At 41.4% G+C, this 25,125-nt stretch overlaps 1 protein-coding gene and 1 pseudogene across 1 annotated transcript in view; one reads left to right on the top strand and one right to left on the bottom strand.

The window, feature by feature from the left end:
• snx17 (sorting nexin 17) overlaps window positions 1–11,271 on the top strand; it is a 35,284-nt gene extending 24,013 nt beyond the window's left edge. Inside the window, exons 8-15 of the mRNA XM_034162845.1 lie at window positions 1,079–1,148; window positions 1,934–2,026; window positions 2,201–2,404; window positions 6,538–6,666; window positions 7,380–7,457; window positions 10,494–10,592; window positions 10,680–10,694; window positions 10,782–11,271. Coding sequence (XP_034018736.1) covers window positions 1,079–1,148; window positions 1,934–2,026; window positions 2,201–2,404; window positions 6,538–6,666; window positions 7,380–7,457; window positions 10,494–10,592; window positions 10,680–10,694; window positions 10,782–10,901 — 808 coding nt within the window. The 3' untranslated portion in view covers window positions 10,902–11,271. The remainder of the gene's footprint in view (window positions 1–1,078; window positions 1,149–1,933; window positions 2,027–2,200; window positions 2,405–6,537; window positions 6,667–7,379; window positions 7,458–10,493; window positions 10,593–10,679; window positions 10,695–10,781) is intronic.
• Window positions 11,272–13,906: 2,635 nt separating this feature from the next.
• On the bottom strand, window positions 13,907–24,920 carry LOC117503337 (annotated as a pseudogene).
• Window positions 24,921–25,125: the final 205 nt, after the last annotated feature.

Here is a 25,125-nt window from a genome sequence, read left to right as displayed (position 1 = left end):
GACAGTAACCTTTTGTGATTTTTGTGAGTGATAACAGACCTTTTTTCCAACGAGAGGTGGAGGTAGCTTTCCTGCCGTGCGGATTACTGGGTGCAAACGCGCCCACCTTTAATTGTGTTTTTGTTCCTCGCCAGCAGTACCAGGTCCGACACGCGGAGGCAGTGGCCACCTGGGAGTTCAGGACTTGGCGGCTCCAGTATTCCCGGGGTCTGGTGGCGGAGGAAATCATGTGGTTCCGGTTCTGCTTTGGACAGGTGTCTCCTATCTTCGAGCCTGCCCACACGACACCTTTGTGAATTGATTCTGATCTATTGTTGTAATCTGTTGTATTTGTTGTGCACATTCACAACAGTAAAGTGTTGTTATTTGACCTACTCCATTGTCCGTTCCTTTGCGCCCCCTGTTGTGGGTCCGTGTACCGACACTTTCCCAACACCGGGTATGATGTCCATCAACTTATTGGGGATCCGTGAATCAGTCAGAATATCCACACAGTCAGGCGTCTGAGAAAATCAACGCTTTCAGAAGCTGCTACACAACATGGATACAATCTTCAATGCACACCTGTCACTGCGGAACGGGGAAAGAATTGTTGGTTATAATGAGCAGCGTGTCACTTTGACAAGACATGAAAAGTTGCCGTGGCGTCGTCTCCTGTCAGTCTTGTTTTTTGTGTCGCCGGCTCCTGCTGACTGAATTACACAGGATGTTTACTCTCCTGCCTCAGAGGAAGTCTCACTCAGTTCTTCTGACCTAGTTTCACTGTGGCGTTGTGAGGGCTTGGGGGGTGACTGACAATGTTTGAGTGGAGGATTGAAATGGGGGAAAAAAAAAAAGACTGATGTGATTATCAAGTCAGAACAAATCAAAGTTTGGCTGCATGCATGTGTAGGTGTGAACGTCATATCTGCAAAATAGTTTAGTTTTTTTTTTTTGGGGGGGGCAGCTGGGGGGAAGACAAGCTGTGCCCTTGAAACCTCACAGGGGAATTTCAGATAGGAATCTTATTTTGTGTGTATCACACTCACTCAGCTCCATATAAATGAGACTTGGGAATGGTTTTGTTTTGTTTCTACAGCTACTGGGACATGGCGTACGATAGTGATGTCATGGAAAACCGAATTGGCTTGAATCTACTCTACGCCCAGGTAAAGGGTCAATATGAATACGTGTGTGTGTGTGTGTGTGTGTGTGTGTGTGTGTGTGTGTGTGTGTGTGTGTGTGTGTGTGTGTGTGTCTGAGGGAGAAATAGAAAATGTCACACGGTGAGTTTTTCCAATGGTGTTAATGGGCATATTCCAAATTTCTGGAGTACAAATGCGTAGTCGCTTTTAAAATTAATGCGCTATTACTGGAGAAAATGTTGCAGGTGATTGAAGACTGCATTGTCCAGCATGCATTGCAGCCAATGACATCCAAAGTCACGCCAAGGCCTACTGCAATCAGCAGGAGTCAAGTACTGCCAGTGCTGTTGTGATTACACTGGCTGGAAACTAGCCGTTGCAGTTACAGTCTGAGTTGGCTAGCAGAAATGTTTATTATTTCAACAACACGGTATTGTTTGGGTACACTTAATTATTCACAACTTTCGTCTTCCCCATCCTTTGACCTACATGTTGACACATATCAGTTTGCTGTTTTATTCCATCAATCGGGTTCCTCTGTTTTAATATTAGCATGTTTTTAATTTGACGACTTGAGTCTTGTGGCCTTGTTCATATCAGACAACGATAACTTGTTGAGGTGACTACTTTGACATTTTTAAAAAGTCAAGCAAAACATGCATTTTTTTGTGAGCGTGTGCATGAGCCTGTATTTAAAAAAAAAAAAAAAAAAAAATGTTTTGCTGCGCTGTTTGGACAAAATATTGAGACAAAGCATTAATCATTTTTGTTCCTGCACGAATACTGAGTTCTTGTGTTTGCGTGGCCAGACGGTGTCTGACATTGAGCGAGGATGGATACTTGTCAACAAAGACCAGCAGAGGCAGCTCAAGTCGCTGCAGGAGAAAGGCTCCAAAAAAGAAGTAAGCTTGGAAAACTCTCCTTGACTGCTCGGACTCTGCTGTCAGTTCATGAAATCCAATTAACTTTGGGTTTTTTTAACGTTTGTAATATTGATTACAGTAGTTTGTGTAATATTTCAGACTTCCCACATTAGAATTCACCAAAAAATGTATTATTGTTATTATTTTTTGAAGTTCATCCATCTAGGGCAGACACTGAAATATTATGGCTACATCAAGTTTGACCCGTGTATCACGGACTTCCCCGAAAAGGGCTGCCAAGTCATCGTCAGCGCCGGCAACAACGAGCTCAACTTCCACGTCAAGCTGCCCAATGACCAGATGAAAGAGGGAAGCTTCAAGGTCACGCGCATGAGGTGTTGGCGGGTCACCTCGTCTGTAAGTACACACCTTCAAACGGAATTTATCACTAAACTAATTGCTACGCTACATCGGAAAGTTGGAATTCGTCATTGGCCACTTAGGTTTCGACAGCATTCAGTGTTGAACTTCCTAAGTGCTACAATTCTGGTTGTGGGTGCAGAAATTTCCTGTTTTAAGTATTATTTGGGCCTGAAAGAGCTAATTTTAGACTTCTGTGATGTATGTCACAGCCTCTGCTTTCTTCTAACATGTCCCCACCCAGTTTGTTTAGGAAGTTAAAACTTCGGAGTTCATACATGCAGTCTGCTATGTATGTATTTGAGGAAGACAAACATTTGAGGAAGACAAAACAAGGAAAAAGAAATATCAGGATGTATGTAGTTTTGGCTCCCTTTAAGTGGCGGTTGGGGAACTAGCTGACGTTGGCGTCGTGCTACTGTTCTAAGAGTTGAGCCTTTTCATGAGTCTCCAAAGACACGGAGCTCAAATTAAAGCTCATTTTGGCTCATGCGGTCACAGCCTGAGATCCCACATGGATCAGCACAGTGAGTCATTCCTCAGCTCGCTGTTGGAGGTCAAAGTCATTTTCTCTCCTGCAAAATGTTCAGCGCTGCACTCCCCCCCCAGAGCCGAATCAGAATCCCAGTTCTCATCAAAGCAGCCACAACACGTCGTTTATTAGATGAGAAACGCATCCAAACAGTTGCCGTGTGCGACAGATGCTTGTTTTTGTGAAGCGATTTGGGGGGGTGGGCGGTAAACACAATTTGGAATGTCCAAAACAAAAAATGGCATTGAATGGACAGTAAAACAAAATTTGTTTGGTTTATTGTATTAAATGAAAATGTAATGAGTAGAAAAGTTCAAAAACCACTGATGTTAGATCTGTGAACCCCCCCCCCCCCCCCCCGTTTTTATTTGCCTCTAATGACAAGTGAATGGATTTATAAAGGAAAACTGATTTTCTAACGTGAAAATGAACACGTTTCTGCTCGACATTTCATGAGGTTTCTTACTTAGAATAATGCTATTGAGAGAACTTGTTCCATTCACACTGAAAATCACAACAAATTCGTTATTCCTAGGCACCCTGTAACAGGCAAATCGATAAATTAGTCCATCCCCACCAGTTTCTTAGAACTAAAACTAATTAGTTTAAAACAAATCATCTTGGAAGTTTTAGTATTTAAAAGGGCATCTAATCAAATCAATTTCAAATCAATTTTATTTATATTGCGCCAAATCACAACAAACAGTTCCCCCAAGGCGCTTTATATTGTAAGGCAAGGCCATACAATAATTACGTAAAAACCCTAACGGTCAAAACGACCCCCTGTGAGCAAGCACTTGGCGACAGTGGGAAGGAAAAACTCCCTTTTAACAGGAAGAAACCTCCAGCAGAACCAGGCTCAGGGAGGGGCAGTCCTCTGCTGGGACTGGTTGGGGCTGAGGGAGAGAACCAGGAAAAAGACATGCTGTGGAGGGGAGCAGAGATCAATCACTAATGATTAAATGCAGAGTGGTGCATACAGAGCAAAAAGAGAAAGAAACACTCAGTGCATCATGGAACCCCCCAGCAGTCTAAGTCTATAGCAGCATAACTAAGGGATGGTTCAGGGTCACCTGATCCAGCCCTAACTATAAGCTTTAGCAAAAAGGAAAGTTTTAAGCCTAATCTTAAAAGTAGAGAGGGTGTCTGTCTCCCTGATCTGAATTGGGAGCTGGTTCCACAGGAGAGGAGCCTGAAAGCTGAAGGCTCTGCCTCCCATTCTACTCTTACAAACCCTAGGAACTACAAGTAAGCCTGCAGTCTGAGAGCGAAGCTCTGTATTGGGGTGATATGGTACTATGAGGTCCCTAAGATAAGATGGGACCTGATTATTCAAAACCTTATAAGTAAGAAGAAGAATTTTAAATTCTATTCTAGATTTAACAGGAAGCCAATGAAGAGAGGCCAATATGGGTGAGATATGCTCTCTCCTTCTAGTCCCTGTTAGTACTCTAGCTGCAGCATTTTGAATTAACTGAAGGCTTTTCAGGGAACTTTTAGGACAACCTGATAATAATGAATTACAATAGTCCAGCCTAGAGGAAATAAATGCATGAATTAGTTTTTCAGCATCACTCTGAGACAAGACCTTTCTAATTTTAGAGATATTGCGTAAATGCAAAAAAGCAGTCCTACATATTTGTTTAATATGCGCATTGAATGACATATCCTGATCAAAAATGACTCCAAGATTTCTCACAGTATTACTAGACATCAGGGTAATGCCATCCAGAGTAAGGATCTGGTTAGACACCATGTTTCTAAGATTTGTGGGGCCAAGTACAATAACTTCAGTTTTATCTGCGTTTAAAAGCAGGAAATTAGAGGTCATCCATGTCTTTATGTCTGTAAAACAATCCTGCAGTTTAGCTAATTGGTGTGTGTCCTCTGGCTTCATGGATAGATAAAGCTGGGTATCATCTGCGTAACAATGAAAATTTAAGCAATGTCGCCTAATAATACTGCCTAAGGGAAGCATGTATAAAGTGAATAAAATTGGTCCTAGCACAGAACCTCGTGGAACTCCATAATTAACCTTAGTCTGTGAAGAAGATTCCCCATTTACATGAACAAATTGTAATCTATTAGATAAATATGATTCAAACCACCGCAGCGCAGTGCCTTTAATACCTATGGCATGCTCTAATCTCTGTAATAAAATTTTATGGTCAACAGTATCAGAAGCAGCACTGAGGTCTAACAGAACAAGCACAGAGATGAGTCCACTGTCTGAGGCCATAAGAAGATCATTTGTAACCTTCACTAATGCTGTTTCTGTACTATGATGAATTCTAAACCTGACTGAAACTCTTCAAATAGACCATTCCTCTGCAGATGATCAGTTAGCTGTTTTACAACTACCCTTTCAAGAATTTTTGAGAGAAAAGGAAGGTTGGAGATTGGCCTATAATTAGCTAAGATAGCTGGGTCAAGTGATGGCTTTTTAAGTAATGGTTTAATTACTGCCACCTTAAAAGCCTGTGGTACATAGCCAACTAATAAAGATAGATTGATCATATTTAAGATCGAAGCATTAAATAATGGTAGGGCTTCCTTGAGCAGCCTGGTAGGAATGGGGTCTAATAGACATGTTGATGGTTTGGAGGAAGTAACTAATGAAAATAACTCAGACAGAACAATCGGAGAGAAAGAGTCTAACCAAATACCGGCATCACTGAAAGCAGCCAAAGATAACGATACGTCTTTGGGATGGTTATGAGTAATTTTTTCTCTAATAGTTTTATTTTAGTTTAATTTTATTAGCAAAGAAAGTCATGAAGTCATTACTAGTTAAAGGAATACCTTGCTCAATAGAGCTCTGACTCTTTGTCAGCCTGGCTACAGTGCTGAAAAGAAACCTGGGGTTCTTATTTTCTTCAATTAGTGATGAGTAGTAAGATGTCCTAGCTTTACGGAGGGCTTATTTTTATAGAGCAACAGACTCTTTTTCCAGGCTAAGTGAAGATCTTCTAAATTAGTGAGACGCCATTTCCTCTCCAACTTACGGGTTATCTGCTTTAAGCTGTGAGTTATACCACGGAGTCAGGCACTTCTGATTTAAAGCTCTCTTTTTCAGAGGAGCTACAGCATCCAAAGTTGTCTTCAGTGAGGATGTAAAACTATTGACGAGATACTCTAGCTCACTTACAGAGTTTAAGTAGCTACTCTGCACTGTGTTGGTATATGGCATTAGAGAACATAAAGAAGGAATCATATCCTTAAACCTAGTTACAGCGCTTTCTGAAAGACTTCTAGTGTAATGAAACTTATTCCCCACTGCTGGGTAGTCCATCAGAGTAAATGTCTAATGAGGATACAGAGATGTAAAATGTGATGCAACTTTGATGCATCACATTGACAAATCTGGTTTGTTTTGCTTGCTTAATGCACCGTAGACCTGGATGGATGATGGAAATTAGGAGGAGGTGTAGTTGAAGTTGCATCAGCTTGTTTTTCAGCCTCAGTCTGGTGGCCACTGCCATTTGTGTCAAATCCAAGCAATTAATTCTCTCCGTTTGGACCACAGCAGTGCATGACAAACAGCCGGCTGCAACCCTCCACCTTTGGTTTTATTTTAGATCTTTTTCTCACACCGCAGCAGGTACCGATATCCAACGGCACGACCAATCATTACAGCTCAGCCAAATGCGAAGTCAAACTGGAACTGGCCTTCGAGTACCTGATGAGCAAAGACCGCCTCCAGTGGGTCACCATCACCAGCCAACAGGTCAGAGGTCACCAGCATCCATCTGGGGGTTAAACTGTGCAGATCTCACTGTTAAACCCCCTCAGTGGTAATTTTCATAACTATGAAGCTAAACTGACATAACGTCACATCGGAAAGTCTGTTACATTCTGTTGGTTTGTGGCGTTTTCCTCCTTTTATTTAGTTGTTTGGTTTCGGAACATCACTGCTGATGGCTCATTTTACACAGCTGACTGGTTTGGCTTTATTTACTTCAAAGACTTGTTAATTTGTGTTGGCTGGTTCGGAGTCAGGCTCACTTTTAGTTTGTGCTTCTGTCTACAAACGTCTGTGCACGCCTTTGAAAATGAACAAACAGGAAGCCGAAACAGCAGAATTTTTCATATCACAAACAGGGATTTTGTGAAACAAAAGTTTCATTTCAGATTCAAGCAGCTGCAAAATTAAAAATTGCCATTTTTTTGTCATTATTGCAGTTTGGAATGCTCTTAATGAAAACTCCATTTAAACAGTTCAGAGCCATTAAGTACAACCAGACAAAACCATTTCACAAGAATGTGGGATTGTTTTGCACTGACTCAGACTTAAGTTTAGTTTTTGTGCATCAAAACTTGTGAAAAGACAAATTTAAAAACTGATCAAAGTTTCACTGAAGTGTACACTTTGTAGAGGTTTAATAAGAAATACCACGAACGGAACAGTCCACATTTGACGGATGTTTACTCTTATTTCAGGCAATCATGATGAGCATCTGCCTGCAGTCGATGGTGGATGAATTAATGGTGAAGAAGTCGGGCGGCAGCATCAAAAAGGTTGGTATGCGGTAACTATCGCACAGGTACAACCGCGGTTGACCAGCATTCGCACCAAACCAGGTTTGGTGCCAAACGTTCCCTAGTAGCGACCTCACACAATTGTCACACCACTAAGGATAACCAGGGATAAGCTTGGTGTATGAAAAGTTGTTGAAGCAGTCCATTTCCAATTTGACAGAATTCCCCAAAATTTTGAACTTGTTCAAAACCTGTATGTTTTAAAAACCTCTCCCAAAGAGCACGCCCGCTCCCCGAGACACACGCAAGCTGTTACTCGGGCAGACTCGGTCAAATGGGCAACCTGGTTTTATTTTCAGTTATACAACCCCTGGCAAAAATTATGGAATCACCGGCCTCGGAGGATGTTCAGTTGTTTGATTTTGTAGAAAAAAAGCAGATCACAGACATGACACAAAACTAAAGACTGCATTTACGCAATATCTCTAAAATTAGAAAGGTCTTGTCTCAGAGTGATGCTGAAAAACTAATTAATGCATTTATTTCCTCTAGGCTGGACTATTGTAATTCATTATTATCAGGTTGTCCTAAAAGTTCCCTGAAAAGCCTTCAGTTAATTCAAAATGCTGCAGCTAGAGTACTAACAGGGACTAGAAGGAAAGAGCATATCTCACCCATATTGGCCTCTCTTCATTGGCTTCCTGTTAATTCTAGAATAGAATTTAAAATTCTTCTTCTTACTTATAAGGTTTTGAATAATCAGGTCCCATCTTATCTTAGGGACCTCATAGTACCATATCACCCCAATAGAGCGCTTCGCTCTCAGACTGCAGGCTTACTTGTAGTTCCTAGGGTTTGTAAGAGTAGAATGGGAGGCAGAGCCTTCAGCTTTCAGGCTCCTCTCCTGTGGAACCAGCTCCCAATTCAGATCAGGGAGACAGACACCCTCTCTACTTTTAAGATTAGGCTTAAAACTTTCCTTTTTGCTAAAGCTTATAGTTAGGGCTGGATCAGGTGACCCTGAACCCATCTCTTAGTTATGCTGCTATAGACTTAGACTGCTGGGGGTTCCCATGATGCACTGAGTGTTTCTTTCTGTTTTTGCTCTGTATGCACCACTCTGCATTTAATCATTAGTGATTGATCTCTGCTCCCCTCCACAGCATGTCTTTTTCCTGGTTCTCTCCCTCAGCCCCAACCAGTCCCAGCAGAAGACTGCCCCTCCCTGAGCCTGGTTCTGCTGGAGGTTTCTTCCTGTTAAAAGGGAGTTTTTCCTTCCCACTGTCGCCAAGTGCTTGCTCACAGGGGGTCGTTTGGACCGTTGGGGTTTTTACGTAATTATTGTATGGCCTTGCCTTACAATATAAAGCGCCTTGGGGCAACTGTTTGTTGTGATTTGGCGCTATATAAATAAAATTGATTTGATTTGATTTCAGATGGCAACTTTCTGGCTTTAAGAAACACTATAAGAAATCAGGAAAAAAAAATTGTGGCAGTCAGTAACGGTTACTTTTTAGACCAAGCAGAGGGAAAAAAAATATGGACTCACTCAATTCTGAGGAAAAAATTATGGAATCATGAAAAACAAAAGAACGCTCCAACACATCACTAGTATTTTGTTGCACCACCTCTGGCTTTTATAACAGCTTGCAGTCTCTGAGGCATGGACGTAATGAGTGACAAACAGCACTCTTCATCAATCTGGCTCCAACTTTCTCTGATTGCTGTTGCCAGATCAGCTTTGCAGGTTGGAGCATTGTCATGGACCATTTTCTTCAACTTCCACCAAAGATTTTCAATTGGATTAAGATCCGGACTATTTGCAGGCCATGACATTGACCCTATGTGTCTTTTTGCAAGGAATGTTTTCACAGTTTTTGCTCTATGGCAAGAGCATTATCATCTTGAAAATGATTTCATCATCCCCAAACATCCTTTCAATTGATGGGATAAGAAAAGTGTCCAAAATATCAACGTAAACTTGTGCATTTATTGATGATGTAATGACAGCCATCTCCCCAGTGCCTTTACCTGACATGCAGCCCCATATCATCAATGACTGTGGAAATTTACATGTTCTCTTCAGGCAGTCATCTTTATAAATCTCATTGGAACAGCACCAAACAAAAGTTCCAGCATCATCACCTTGCCCAATGCAGATTCGAGATTCATCACTGAATATGACTTTCATCCAGTCATCCACAGTCCAAGACTGCTTTTCCTCAGCCCATTGTAACCTTGTTTTTTTCTGTTTAGGTTTTAATGATGGCTTTTGTTTAGCTTTTCTGTATGTAAATCCCATTTCCTTTAAGCGGTTTCTTACAGTTCGGTCACAGACGTTGACTCCAGTTTCCTCCCATTCGTTCCTCATTTGTTTTGTTGTGCATTTTCGATTTTTGAGACATATTGCTTTAAGTTTTCTGTATGTTTGCCTTTAACAACCTTCCCATGTGGTTTGTATTTGGTCCAGAGTTTAGACACAGCTGACTGTGAACAACCAACATGTTTTGCAACATTGCGTGATGATTACTCTCTTTTAAGAGTTTGATAATCCTCTCCTTTGTTTCAATAGACATCTCTCGTGTTGGAGCCATGATTCATGTCAGTCCACTTGGTGCAACAGCTCTCCAAGGTGTGATCGCTCCTTTTTAGATGCAGACTAACGAGCAGATCTGATTTGATGCAGGTGTTAGTTTTGGGGATGAAAATTTACAGGGTGATTCCATAATTTATTCCTCAGAATTGAGTCCATATTTTTTTTCCCTCTGCTTGGTCTAAAAAAAGTAACCGTTACTGACTGCCACAATTATTTTTCCTGATTTCTTATAGTGTTTCTTAAAGCCAGAAAGTTGCCATTTGAAATGACTAGTTTTGTGTCATGTCTGTGATCTGCTTTTTTTTCTACAACATTAAACAACTGAATGAACATCCTCCGAGGCCGGTGATTCCATAATTATTTCCAGGGGTTGTATTTTTGTCGTTGGCCGCTGCACTGAAATCAGCCCGACTCAGAACTTTGTGGATTTTGCTGTCATATTATTAGTCATACTCTCCATTTCTTATGTCATTGTGTAGTTGCTGAAGAAACGACACAACGGTTCCCTCCACAGGCCAGACGGTCAGCAAACTGTGAAATCTCCCCCTCTACTGGTGAGATATAGCATAGTTGAAACATAATTTTGGTTTTGAACTGTTTTTTGGGAGCGTACTACAATGTATGTTAATCTGGCTGCAGGATCCCCAGACACAAACCTGTGAACAAATGTCAAACTTTCAGTGAGTATCGTTTTTCTTCACTTAATTCCACTGCGAGAGGTGCACGCTACCGCTTCTGCTAATCGGACTTTTGATTATTCCGTTCAGACCAAGCTGAGCTCCGTGTCTCTCCGAGGGATCACCGCCTCAAACTCGGCAAATGACATCAGCGGCAACGAATTCCACGGCAACTATGCTTTTGAGGTTATCGGGGACGATGACCTCTGAAGTCCCCTGTTCCAGAGTCACCAAACAGGACGTCAGACATTATAAGCTGAGCCGAGCAGAGCACAGGTGTCTTTTTTCTTTTTCTTTTTTGCAAGATTGTAGCTTCTTCCTGGAGAAATTGCTGCCTTATGCTCGTTTAATTTTCATCACACTCTAAAAGCTCATCTCAGCTGATTCACTGACATCTTGCTGAACTCATGGCGTTACAAATAGCACCAAAAGCTGCAGGTGTAAACCGGGCAACAAATTCTATCTACTTTTGTATTTGCGTTGCTGTTTTCATCTAATGCAGTTAAAATTTTCTTGGAGGTACAAAGGAAATTAATATATTCTTAACTTTGAGCACGAAAAAAAAACTGACTGGCTGCGTGTTTTCCGACTGGAGAGCAAAATGTACGACCTGGCACTAGTGATCGCACAGCAAGAGTCCAGCAATGTTTTTGAAATAATCTGAAATTACTACCGTAAAGCTTCAGCGTACAGATGTTAAATGTTCGGCTTAACACCAAAACGTCGCTTTCATTTATTTTTTTTTTATTTTTTTTTACGCTGCTCATGTGCCAAGTCTGAAGAAAACTCCACGAGGCGTTAGCGATGGCATTTTTCGCATCACTCATACTGCCTTCACTGTGCGATGCCTTAAGTTTTTTTTTGCCTCGCAGGTTGTAAAAACGCGACAGATGAGGTTTGCTTGAAACTTCACATTAGCGTCAGCCAGTGCGACGTAGGCAGGGCTGACGCGACTGGGCCTCTTGCACTTGCCGAAGCCGCAGTTTTGCACCGTATTACATGTGGAGATGAATGTTGAGTCGAAGCTAGAGCACCGGGGCTCTGTAAATCCATGACTTCTTTTTAAGGTTTCTCATAAATACCAAATTATAGTTTACTAAAGCATTTTGCACAACAAATTATCACGTCACTTTGTATATTAATCTACAGCAACGCAGTATTCTGAACATTTCATTCATAGCTTAATCATATCAAATGTAAACTAAGATTTATAGAACAAATTGTTCAATGGGACTAACAGTTATTGTTTACATCGTGTTTAGGGTACTTTTTTTTTCTTCCTTAGAATTCTGTTTACAAATTTTTTCATAATTTTGTTGTTGGCGAGTGGCGCTTGAGCTTTTTTTTTTTTTTTAAGTACGCATGTAAATCATCTCAGGATTGCTTAATGTATTAAGGAGAGCAGACAAAGAACAACACGCTGGTTGTAAAATGACATTTCCTTATTTCTGCGCTATATAGTGTTTTTAAAGTTTCTCAACATGAATCCCTGCCAAACTGATCCAGTTTTACATTTGCCGGAAGCCAGAACTGTCAACAAAAGTTCTCCATAGAAATGTTTCATTCAGCGCATACGCTTTCAACAGTAGACTGATATAAAAAAAAAAAGTGTCTCGACTTATGTTGCTGTCAGAACCCAAGAACATGGCCACCGCATGGCCCTGAACGTTAGTGTAGGTGCCAAATTACACTTTTAAGTGCGTTTTTAGAAATAAATTAGCATTCGATTTAAGATGATTGTATAGACTTTATTCATTCCGTGTTTATTTTTTTTTTTAGTGCTTGGGTCAGTGATGGCTGTCTGGTGCATTTGTCATATCAAATAACTGATGTTAGCCACTGTTGTCAGTTAATGTGTCTGTTATCTGACAGCCTGGGGCGTTTGTAGCGCCTGTTAAACCACAGGTTCCTGTCCGCAGTATGAAATCCTGTATTAGTAATATGTGTGTAAAAAGATGACAGAAAAAAAATGAGAAGTGGTCTGTTGGTGACATTCAATGAAATCAACTTTATGCATGTAGTATTTCAAATTCCTCACTTAAGGCATTTATGTGAGACACTGCATAAAGACAAAAATGGAGACGTCCGCTGATCCGTGGATTCACTGCTCTGTTCCGTCACTCCATTGTTGGTGACCTGAAAAATCTCACTTGCATATCAGTAATTCACAAAGAAATTACTTAAAATGATCATGTTTCCCACACTGCTAGCTAAATGCCACTTCACACATTCAGAATTGAAAATGTTACATATATTAAAGTATGCACTTCTAGCAGTGTATTACAGTTACAACATAAAACAAGTATTACATACATGCTGACTACCAAGTATTTTCCTCCCTCCCTCAAGTACAAAAGAACGGACCGATTTCACAGTCAATAGGAACTCAGAGGAAGAGAATAAATCAACGTGAATGGCGACAGTTCTGTGGAGCAAATACAATTATGAAACACATTCATGTATAACGTCACAAATGAGTGTCTGAAAGCGCTTTGTTCACACACATCTTCCAAATGTGACATTTTCTGCAGCTGTGCGTGGTTGTGCTTTTTCCTGAATGTTACAATCAAATGATATTACAGACCTTTAAAAAAAAAAAAAAACTACAAAAAAAAAGTTTCAGTTTGACGACTGGCTCCAGACATAAAACTGGTCTTTCTGGCATTTTGTGATCCTGAGGTCTTATTTTTAATGATACCATTCAAGATGGAGACTTGCATGTTCAAGCTCATCAACAACTTGTCAAATGATTAAAATCAGCTTAGTACTATTAAACAGCACCATACTAGTAGTACATACATTATTAAACGGAAGGGATTAGTTTAGCGCCAGACTGCACCGTGTCATATTAGGCCGACGTAAAATCTGGTCTTTCATGCAAACTAGGACGCTCATTGCATCGCTATTTTTCCCACCACCAGATATCTCATGGCCTTCAACTTTATTTTTTTTTTTTGTTTGTGCAAGAGTTTAAGTTCACAAATATTTAGCCATAAAGAAAGTCATAATCAAGAAGTTCCAAACTTTGATTATGACAGATTTTCCTTTGTTCCCAGTTATGCACTTTTGATCTTTCTAAAACAGACACAGTGCACTTGTGCAGGACTTCATTGTGCCGAGTCACAGAAACGCAGTGTGGATTTGCACGTGTGTGTGTGGATATATTCCTGCTGCAGACAGTGGAATAAACACAGAAATTAAGTTTTCAAGTAGGCAGTGTGTAACCTCCACGGCAAATCATGGATTTAATGTAAAAAAAAAAAAAAACCTAGAGCTAACCCAAACAGACTGGAACTGCTTTGATATTTGGAATCTAGTGTTACAAACTGAATTGGCTTGATGTGATTGAACACAATGAGACGGTAATAATCTGTTTTCCCACAACAGTCGAAGACAAACATGAACATGATCCAAAGGCGTTATAACAATCTTTCATATTTGTGCAGGATTCTATGGACAAAGTAGCAGCCTATGAAGACAAAACACTAACGAATTGACATACCTTCAACAACGTAAAGGCTCTGTTTGCTGGTAGCTTAGTTTTACTGAGTCACATTTTATACAATCTCATGTTTGTAACAGGGGCGTACTTGCCCTCCCTCTCTCGACACATACTGCATGTCGACGCCGGCATCTTTTCCCGCTCTCATCCTCTTCTCCGCGCTGTCCTCGTCATTTCCAGTCGTCGGAACTTTGACCCAGCCGTCTGTGGCCAGGCCGTGCTTCTTCTGGTGTCGCTTGTAGTTGTCCCAGTGGCCCGTAGTGTAGCCGCACTCCTGACACTTGTACGGCTTCTCCCCCGTGTGTCGAAGCATGTGCCGCTTCAGGTTCATGCTCTGGTTGCAGCTGTAACTGCAAATGGCACACTGGAAGGGTTTGGCGCCCGAGTGCACCCGCTGGTGGCGCTTCAAGTTGGCCAGGTTCCCGCAAGCATAGTCGCACAAATGGCACTTGTAAGGTTTCTCGCCCGTGTGCACCCGGTGGTGGCGTTTGAGGTTGTCGAAATGTGCCGAGGCGTAGTCGCACTGTGGGCACTTGTATGGTTTCTCTCCGCTGTGTGTTTTCATGTGGCGCGCCAAGTGGTTGGGGTAGTGTGTGAGGAAGGGGCAAGCGGCGCAGGTGTACACCTTGTCGCTGCGTTCACCCGGGCTGTTGGCGATGACGAGGAGTCTTTAGTCAGCATTTCGAGAGTACACTTGGCACATATTTGGGCTGAGGAACCGTCCTCGTCTTCGAGGACAATGCCACACAACGGCAAGTGAAAGGGAAGAGAGAAGGGGGGAGGGTGCCGTCTGCCATGCCCCCTCTACTCGGCACACTGTTACTGCTGCCTGTGGTTTCCAGCAGAGGTGGAGACTGGTGGTTGGAGGCTGGTATGGGCAGCGGCGTGTCCCCCTTTAACCCATCAAACGCCGTTAGGTAGTCACTGTTCTGAGCTCCCAAACCCAAGTTTGACGTCGGCCTTGAAACATCTGAAACATCAAAAAGGTGGCAAAGTTATAAATCTTTCATGATTGTAGCTGATCAAAAGGCTCAGCACAATTTACAGAAGACAGTTTACAAAATTAGTGTTAATCGTGTCTGGGAGCAACCTGGAGGGACAGTTTGTCCATCTCCAACTCCCAGAACTACCATCTGTCGCAAGCAGGTGAAAGGTTAGCATCTCAACACCACACGTTTGTGTGATTGATCACACCCAGAATAACACTTCACATGGTTCTAACTGATGTTCCCTCACAATGCAAGTAGTTCACCTCTCGAGTCTCCTAAAATATCTGTTCATTTGACACAAAGTCATTCCAACAGCACCCAAAAAGACCTCAAACCAAAAACATCAACTTGCTTTACACCACTTGTTAGCATCCACATCTAACTACACAGGAAGACAGGAAGCACCAGACCCTCAAGACTTGGGACTGTTGTTCTTCTGCAAAGGTATTTGCATAACCAGGGACCTCCAACTCTGAGTGTCCAGACCACAAGTAGGTGCATCCTTGCTCAGAGAAAGAATGTTCCAGGTTGGGGACTCTTTTTTTCCAGTGCAAAGATTTGAAGAGACTAAAGTCCCCCAAAAAGGCTTTGTGTAGGACCACCTGCAGTCCTGGCTGGAGTTTAGGTCACACCCAGGATGTGTGCAAATTACAAATATTGTCAACTTGTTTTTAAAAACAGCAGAAAATGTCCATTCTAAAGTCCACTGTGTTTCCTACATACAGATTGTGTATCTCAACATTTTAAATAGCATTTTTTTAAAGCACACTAAGCGTATTGTTAAGCAGTTACCATAGAAACATTTCTGCAGATGGTGACTGTTTTTGCACAACCTTGCAGCATTTTCACACAGTATCAGTGAATATCAATGTGCACGCTCAGATAAGTGTTACTCATTATTGCAATTAATCAATGAATCATTCCACTGGACAAATTCAACCATACACACCCTTGGCTGACGCACCGCCTTTCTCCTCGCTCTGCGTCTTCTGGCTGGTTTGTCCACTGGCAGGCCGCGGGGCGTCCTGTCCCACCCCTGTGGGGGGCACGTGCATTCGCTGGTGCCTCTTGAGGTTCCCGAGTGAACTGCAGGCGAATGTGCAGCTGTCGCATTTGTACGGTTTCTCCCCCGTGTGGATGCGCTGGTGTCTCTGCAGGTTCACCAGCTGGGCCGAGGCGTACGTGCACAGCAGGCAGTTAAACGGCTTCTCCCCGTTGTGCACCTTCATGTGACGTTTCACGTGGTTGGCGTAGCGTGAGGAGAAGCCACAGAGGTGACACGAGTGCAGTTTGGGCGTCTTGTCCTCTGCCGTCAGCCCTTGCTCACCCATCCCGTTTGTCGCACCTTCGCTTTCGAGCTGCGAATGGGAACTGGAACGAATCCCACTCATGCTTCCAAATGGGGAACAGAAGTCTGTGCTTTGGCTTCCCTGGAGGCTTTGCAGCACCTGAGGCAGTACGGACCGACCAGGTCCACGCCAGGCCTGAGAGGGTCGTCCCGGAGCTGACCGCAGCCTCTGCAGGACAGGTAGGGAGGAAAAGTGGGCTCGGGCTGGACCCCCTGGCTGCCGTCTTTCTGTCCACCGTCGTTTACACTGTGCGAGTTGTCCATGTCGCTTTCCATGCTGAGCTGGCTGTAGGGCGGACTCTCGTCATCACCCAGAGGATACACCGAGAAACCAATCTCAGCAGCTACTTCTGCAGAGGAAGAAACAAGAAACAGTTTCCCATCGATAGAATAAATGAAATCAGCACATTTCTGCTATGAAACAAAACTTACAAGTCATAAAAACACACACAAGCTTCATATCTCAATAATATTGTTTATGGTCACAGCTGTTAAGTGACTAAATGAAATATGCTAATTATTTTTAAACCAGAACAACATGCATTTTGGCATAAAGCCTTCATTGTGGAGTAAAACAGTTACCAACGTTACATCTACAAAGGAACGAATAGGTGCAGACAAACCCCCGCCAAAAAAACCTGTCAGTCCACTCTCATCTGCAGTTCACCACCAAAACGACATCCTTTGCTCTTCCACTTGTCAAATGAAAAAAAAATAAAAACCCAGAGTGCTCACAGAGCTACCAGCAAAGTCAACATCAATTAGCGGTCACCTGACGGTTTAAAAAACAAACAAACAAAAAAAAAAAAAAACACAAAGGTAAAGAAGAAAGCCGCAAAAACGAAAACTCCTCCACTTCAGTCGGTGATGATGCCGCCGTCTGGAACATGTGCTTTTTCAGAAAGAGATCCACACGGCACAAAGAGAAGCGGCTCCATTCAGATGCTGACTGAGGATGTGAGGAAGGTAAGAACCAAGACTGGTCTTTTATCCTGCACCTCCCCCCCCCCCCCCCGCAGCCCCTCGGATGATACAGAGCCTAATGATGACTGTAATGGTGAGGCCTGCGGCTGATGATAACGATGATGACGCTAGATGATGATGATGATGAGGGGGAAATTGGTAATGGCAGGAGGTAGTGGGAGAGCAGGCAGCATGATGATGATGATGATGATGAATAAATGCCTTCTTATAATGGCGTCCTTGATGGTAATGGTCCTATTTTTATGACCCCTTATACAGTAATGGTGTCTCTGCTCCATTTTCTACTTTTCAGGGCTTTTTTTCCACCTCACTCTCTGTGACAGAGTCATGATGGGAAATATGAGCTGCAACTGAAATTTCATTTCTCCAGCCGTCACACAGGATATCTGAGAAACAAGTGCACTAGTCTGCCACTGCATTTATTTTATCCCAACATTTTATGGCAATGAGAAGCCCAAAAAAAAAAAAAAACACCAACTGCTTACGTGAAGCAGAATGAACCTGTTGTCCTTTCATGAACATCATCCTGTAAAACCAAACACTGTGGGTTAAACTGTACTTTATGATAATGACCAGGAGGTGTCAGCAGTCACTCCCTTCAGTGTGTAACCAAAACCTGCAATCCTTTTCAAAAAATAAAATGGCCAAAAGCTCACAATGGCAAACCCCTGCATGCACACACTAAATATTCTGATGCTATTTAAGCTCAATTTTAAATAAATAAAAATGGAAATACTCACTTAAGACCGACAAAACACACAAACACACGACAAAAAAAATAAATAAATAAATACCAGTAATTAAGAGACAAAGACACACACAGAGAGGGAAAAACAGGATGTACTCTGCCTTTACACACAAATTCAACATTTGATTACAAACCTGAGAACTTTTCAGGACTAGAAGCTTGTCATATCAGGATCACCAAACTCAAGCTCTTGTCCGAGAAAGAAGTCTGTGTCTAAGGTGAGGTTTCCTGGAGCTTCAAAGGCTAAACCATCTTCAGAATCCACTACAAGCCAAAGAGAGCCAACAGAAACATTCCATGATTAGAAAAACAAGTTCTACTTCATCTGAATCGAGCTGCTGAAAAAGACCTGAGGCAGAAAGAACAACAAACATCGCAGTGTGTCCCAGACAGTTTTTTTTTTTCCTTCCTTCTTGACGCAATATTTAAATTGTTCCTCTCGGGCGGACAGAAAACTGAAACCAGTCGCATTGCTACATTCTTCAAAAAGTTACAAGCAGACAAATTTAAGGACATGGCGGAGTATGACGAGTCAGCAGAATGCTGGTGCGATGACGAGGCTCAAGAAACCAGATTTTACATTCCAAACTGTCAAACGCTGAAGAGTGACTGAAAGAATGAGACTGAAAACGAGCAGCCAGGCGGCGGAGTGCAGAGTCTCTCTACGGCTCAAGGTGGAATCGCTGTGATTACACACGTGCATCAACTGGGGGGGGGGGACAAATAATCCAACTTCTTTTTCCACTGTTCCACAAATCCTCAGCTATTTTAGCGTAATGCTGCCCTCTTGTGGTGGGTTACAGAAGCCCCACTTATCTTACAATAAAACAATGGTTGCACCAATATGGAGCAATAGAAAACAACAAATAAGTTCAGACCATTAGAACGGAATATGATAATGGGCAGAATCCACAAGCTCAAAGTACCTTTGAATGTAAATACTACTGGTAGTTTGCCACAGCATGTTGTCCGTCACGTCTGTCGTTATGACAATGCTCTATCGTCTGCAGCGGCAGACTGCTAGGTGATGGTGCGAGAGTCACTTTTCTAGCGTTATGTACAGACGATAATGACACTGAAAGAGAGCTTTAGCATTCTGCACAGTGTTATATTAAAACTGGAAGCCCAGGCTCCAGTCGTCGCTTTGTGAGGTTATAAATTAATTCCTCTTTGTAACATCTTGCAAAATAGGTCAAATCAGTGGAACAAACTGGTGTGCGTCTGTGTGAGTCATGCAGATGAAGTACACTATGTGGAGTGTAGAACATTTAAATTTTGTCAAAGTCGGGTTGATTCCGTCTCAGCTGTTACGGGTCCAATCCAGAACTAACGTGAGGACATGAAGGGCGTCGTATATGTTAGCAACATTTTTGATGGAGCCTGCAGCAGTCAAACATTGTAATGTTTTGCTGACTGACAAGTGTTTAAACAAGCACCGTGTACCTCCGAGCTGTCTGGTTCTCACCACAGACAAACAGTGGTTAGAGCGGATTATTCCTGTTGACAAGTAAACACTTACTGCTGCTGTCCCGGACATTTTCTTTTATAACTTAAGCCTGGTTCACCCGGCAAGAATTTAAAATCGGCATTAGATTTCCAATACATGAGAGACCACACAGAGCTAAAAAAAAAAAAAAAAGATTTCACACACAAACATTCCCCAGGTCAGACAGGAAATCTCGCAAAATCTCTTGTGATTAAATGGGCTTTAGAGTAAACAAACAGAGATAGTTTGTGGACTATTTAAACCAGAGGGAAAAAAAAGATCCAAAAAGAAACAGAAAGGCGTTCTTTAAAGGAGTGGAGACATGACTGCCATTTTAATTTTGGATTCCGCTCTGTGCTTCAGTCACCTCGCTTTCACATTTGTGGTCGGGGGACACCACACACACGCTGTGATATCAGGCCGAGACAATCCAACATGCGGAATATCCTCAATTTGCGGTCTGAGCGCTCCTGGACGTCCTTCCCGAGCAGATTAGAGTGATCTTAACGTACCACATATGGCAGGAATATCTGATAAGATCTCTTGAGAGTCCTCATGATGGCAAAAGCTATGTACACCACTGAGGTGTAAATTAAGATTTAGTACACTCCTATTTGTACCACCCTCGTCTACACAATTTCATGTATAATATTAATGCAATATGGCTTCCTCTGCTCTTTAGGAGTCAAATTCGAAAAGCCTTCTGATAATGTCAGATTTCACAGCTAAATATTTGATCCAAACTAGCAAGATTTTGAAGTTTTTTTACCGCCATAAACTCCCCACACCATCCCAAAATGCAATATGGCTGCCTCGGGTGGTGCTATTGCGTGATAAGGATGAGTAATATCTACAGGTGGTGCTAATTACGCATCCATATCTCACAATATGCATTCACCCCTGGTGTATATAGGCCTAGTTCAGAAATAATGAAGCCCAACTGTGATTTGCATTGCATTTGTCATAAACAAGCCATTATTTTATTGGCACCATCAAGATTTATCTGTGAGTTGCCTATAGTCTCTCTGACAGGTACTGAAAATTTCATGGAAAAATTCCGCACGGTTCCAGAGCTATGCATGAAATTTACCCCCAAAAGTAGCACTTTTTTTTCCCATCAATTTTGTGGGACATTGATATTTAGCATATCATTTAAAGTTGAATGTTTAAGACATAACCTTGTATTGTCAGTTTGTTTGTGCTTCATACTAACACACAGTAATACATTTTTTGTAAAGGTAGAAATGTCATTTCCTAGAAAAAACATGTTTCTAAAACAAGGTAAAACTGCAACATGCAAAAAGTGCAACGTTGAGAATAAGTCCTTGATATATTTGTGTTGATTTATTGATTATTTTAACCTTAGCTATATCTCCTACTCTGCTTCAATAGAATAATTATATTACTTGTTCAATAATACCAGGAACTAATGGACAGAATTTTTGTTTCAGGCTTCTGCAGACTAAAGAAGATACCTCCAACTGTTGTCGCAAGCGTTACGCTCTAGCACATTATAGTATATATGCACTGATAATTTCTAGCAATGACTGAACCGAGACCAATAGAAATATTGAAACTCTGGTATATAACCAGACCTAAAATGATAACATTTCACAAAAAAGACCAGTTTTAAATTTTGATGGTTATGTCACACTTTGGCTTCATTATTTTTGAACTAGGCCTATAGCCAATCCGCATCACAATAGTCGGGGCGTCCTTAAGATTGTCGGAAGCGGAAGATCGGGTCCGAAATCGGCCTAATTATCTTGCCGTGTGAACCAGGCATTACATACACGCATGGGGGGGGGGGGGGGGGGGGATATCAAAAAAGGTAATCAGCTGCAGCTGTGATGCTTCACCTCTGTCAGAACTGAAAGAAATCTCACTGACAGTTTAACTTGTTACTAGAAAGCACCCAAACACAAGGGAAAAGCAGCCTCTGCTAGCTGCTAAACTCTCAGTAACACTCAGGTCTGTGCTCTGCTCTCAGCAGGTTAACATCTAGCTTGTTTAACTTCATTTTAAAAGCCGTTCATCATGGCTCTCACAATGGTTTGTTTCATTAATGACTATTGCAATAATGTGATTAATAGTCAGCCCTAAACAAACAAACAACAACAAAAAACAATCAAAGGCAGTGATGACAGGTGCACTCTGAAATGCTGGGCTCCGGTGATAGAAATACTATCCTGTTATATATTTATCTCCACGGACAGCCATCTGCACACACAACCATATGTAACAAGCACACGCCCAGAGGGGCCTCAATGCTGCCAAGGCTCATCTGAACAGAAACTGGTTTACCACATTTATCAATGTAGAGATGAAATAAATGTAAAAGGCCACCAAGAGGATTGCCATTGTGAAAATATTCCAAAATGTGTTCACCACATTAGGCGATAGGTTTAGTTCTGGATTGATGTTGATCTCTTTTTCTTTTTTTTTAAGATATGCATAAGCAACTACTTTGTCTTGAATCAAGGACATTAGAGAGTTAATGTAAAAACAAAAAGATCATAAAAAAAAAAAATCCACATCTCAATGTCCTAATTTCATGTAATTTTAATGGCCAAGGTCCAAATGTAATCATACAAAACTACCGACCACTTCCTATCCGTATAAAAGCTATATCTCCTCTATCTGTAGTCACATTAACAAGATTTTATGCAATGACAGACAGAATAATCCTACATTTAAAACATGTGGCAGGAAAAAAAGAAAAAAAAAAACCTGTTTAATTACACCATAGCATCATCCAGAGTACTTACACTTGACTGGCTGTGGATTCTGCTGTTTTTTTCTTGGCATCTTCCAGTCAGCCTCTCTTTTTGGCAAGGTCTTCTTGGAGACTCCCAAAACCATCAGCTCATTCTTACACCCGTTTCAAAGACAGTGTTCAGTGTTTCTACAGAATTAGACAGAAAAATATTTTTGCCATCACCACAAGTTTACAAACATTACATAGTAGAGCCAGACTAGTATGGATTTTTTTTTTTTTTTTTGCGGGGGGGGGGGGGGGGGGGGGGGGTGATACAGATATATGAAGAAATATAATAATGTATTTGAGGCTTTTTGTTAAACATAAAACACCAACGTACATCGCGCCACCTTCACTCCTTCATAATTTGCATAAAATCACATCCCTCATAATTTGCATAAAATTGACATCTATTTAGGCCCTGACTAGCTGGCGTCATAGCAGTGACTTGTCTCATGGCTGTAAAATGTCCACTCTGAATGAAAATAAATGGCAGCTGGTTACTTTGCCTCTGTCTCTTAACTAAATGTGACCAAGGAGTGATGGAGGTCCCAGCTATGCTTGACAACATTGTAAATGTTGTTGGAAAGACTCTGTGCTTGGCAAAATATACAACAACACCACTTCAAACAGACAAGTGTTTTTTTTTTTTGTTTGTTTTTTTGTTTTTTTTGCACTGTTTAGTTGGTAAAATAAGTTATCGGCACAAATAACAGACACTAATATGTTTGTGAAGGTCTCATACCAGCTGATACTATTGGCCAACCGATATGAGTCTGCTGTTATTATAAAGCATTTTTGTGACCGTGTAATTTTAACGTCTTATGGTTATACATTTTTCCATACTGTTTGTTGTTTCCTTCCCTCTCTAATATACGACAGGTGCTGAGGAATGTCTGCAGGTGCTTACTTTTAATCATCTAGCTGCAGTAGATGGTTACTTTTGTGGCTATAATTCATAAATGGTTAACATTACAAGCAAGTTTGCCCTTCGAGGCAAGAAGTAAGTTGATATAATGACTGTCAGACCTTAACCCAGACTAAAACTACTGTAGGAAATAAACCTTTAATAATAAGCAGCAAGTTTTATCATTAAAAGAGTGACAATTTCTATAGAGCTCTCTAGTAATTACATATAACACCAAAAACATGAGTGAGAATAATCAGAAGTTAATGAAAACTTAGCACACAGGTCTTTGGGTAAACAAACTTCCTCATGCAAGAATTTAAAATCTCAGACTTTAATGGATCTTGAGTTTTAGGACGTGGAAGGTTTTGCCGGACAGAAGGACAGCAATTTCATTTGACAGGGACAACTTACAGTTGTGAATATTTCTAACCCCTTGAATCAAAGCTGAAACTCTATAAGATAGGCACATCTCCAGTTTCATTTAAACTCTTATGGTGTGCAAAGGCAAAATTACAAGAACTGACAGCACATGAAGTACTTTGATCAGATGTCCTATGCAAAGCCTCATGGGAATAAACATCGTATTTACTTATGTTAACACTAAACAGAAAAGATCAACACAGCCTGTTTAGCAAAACAGCTAACATATTAGCTCTTGGAGAGCAATCATGACTGCAGGTGAAACAGAGCATTTTTTTTTTTTTTTGTAATTCAACGACAAAATGAATGTCAGTAATATTTTTGATGAACACCACAACTAGCCTTTCGGAGTCTGTGGTAGTAATCGTCAAGTGGCACGCAAACCAGCAGTGTTACGGGAGCTGCCGTAGCTTTGAACCATGTGTCGAGCATTTAAGCGAAGCCGCGGATTGACGCACGCATCGTTTTGCGGCGGTGACGTCATGGATCGTGAAACTCCACGAATCGATTTCGAGTGTCGCGAAAAAAAAGAAACCCTCAGTTTTCGTCAAAGCTTCTTCTCAGCGTTTGACAAACACGACACAAACAGTATATTTATTTGAACTATCACAACACTCACTGAAAATAAAATGAATCGGACTCTTCCCGTCAGTTTTCATGAATCGCCCAGAAACCACCATATGGTTCAGTACTGCAAATTAACATGCCAATTCCTTATTAATCGCAAGTACAATTTCAGGAAAAACTATAATTTAATGAGCATGTATCATAGCGATTAAAGGCCGAGTGTTACTTTTCACACATTTAACTGAAAGCTTCATTTCTCAGTCGAAAGCTAACGTCAACTTCGTCAGCTAGCCGTCATGCTAACTTACCTAAAACACGTAAATAATCCAGTTTACTGCGGCGCTTCTTGTTTCTGCTGTACTGGCCATTAGCCGTGAAGCGTTTTAACTCTGATGGACAGCATCTGGAGAGCCGCCATTTCGTCAAGAGCCGGAGCGACAAAGAAAGGCAATTAACGCTATTTTTCATAACTTAATTGATTTTCTGATTCGCCTGTGCTCCGCCATCATCAAACACCACTTCCAGCTTAACCCTTCAAAATAAGAGCAACGGCGCCTTTTTTTAAAAGAACCTTTGACAACCCAACATGACACAACGCATTGCTAAAACTTTTGTTTTTTTAAGTGTGCTATTTCAAATCAATCCATCAATCGGGTTCCTCTGTTTTAATATTAGCATGTTTTTAATTTGACGACTTGAGTCTTGTGGCCTTGTTCATATCA

The sequence above is a fragment of the Thalassophryne amazonica genome, chromosome 21 (genome assembly GCF_902500255.1).
Source record: "Thalassophryne amazonica chromosome 21, fThaAma1.1, whole genome shotgun sequence".
Taxonomy (NCBI): Eukaryota; Metazoa; Chordata; class Actinopteri; order Batrachoidiformes; family Batrachoididae; genus Thalassophryne; species Thalassophryne amazonica.
The sequence above is the reverse complement of the archived record's forward strand: the minus strand, read 5'-3'. Positions and strand labels throughout refer to the sequence as shown.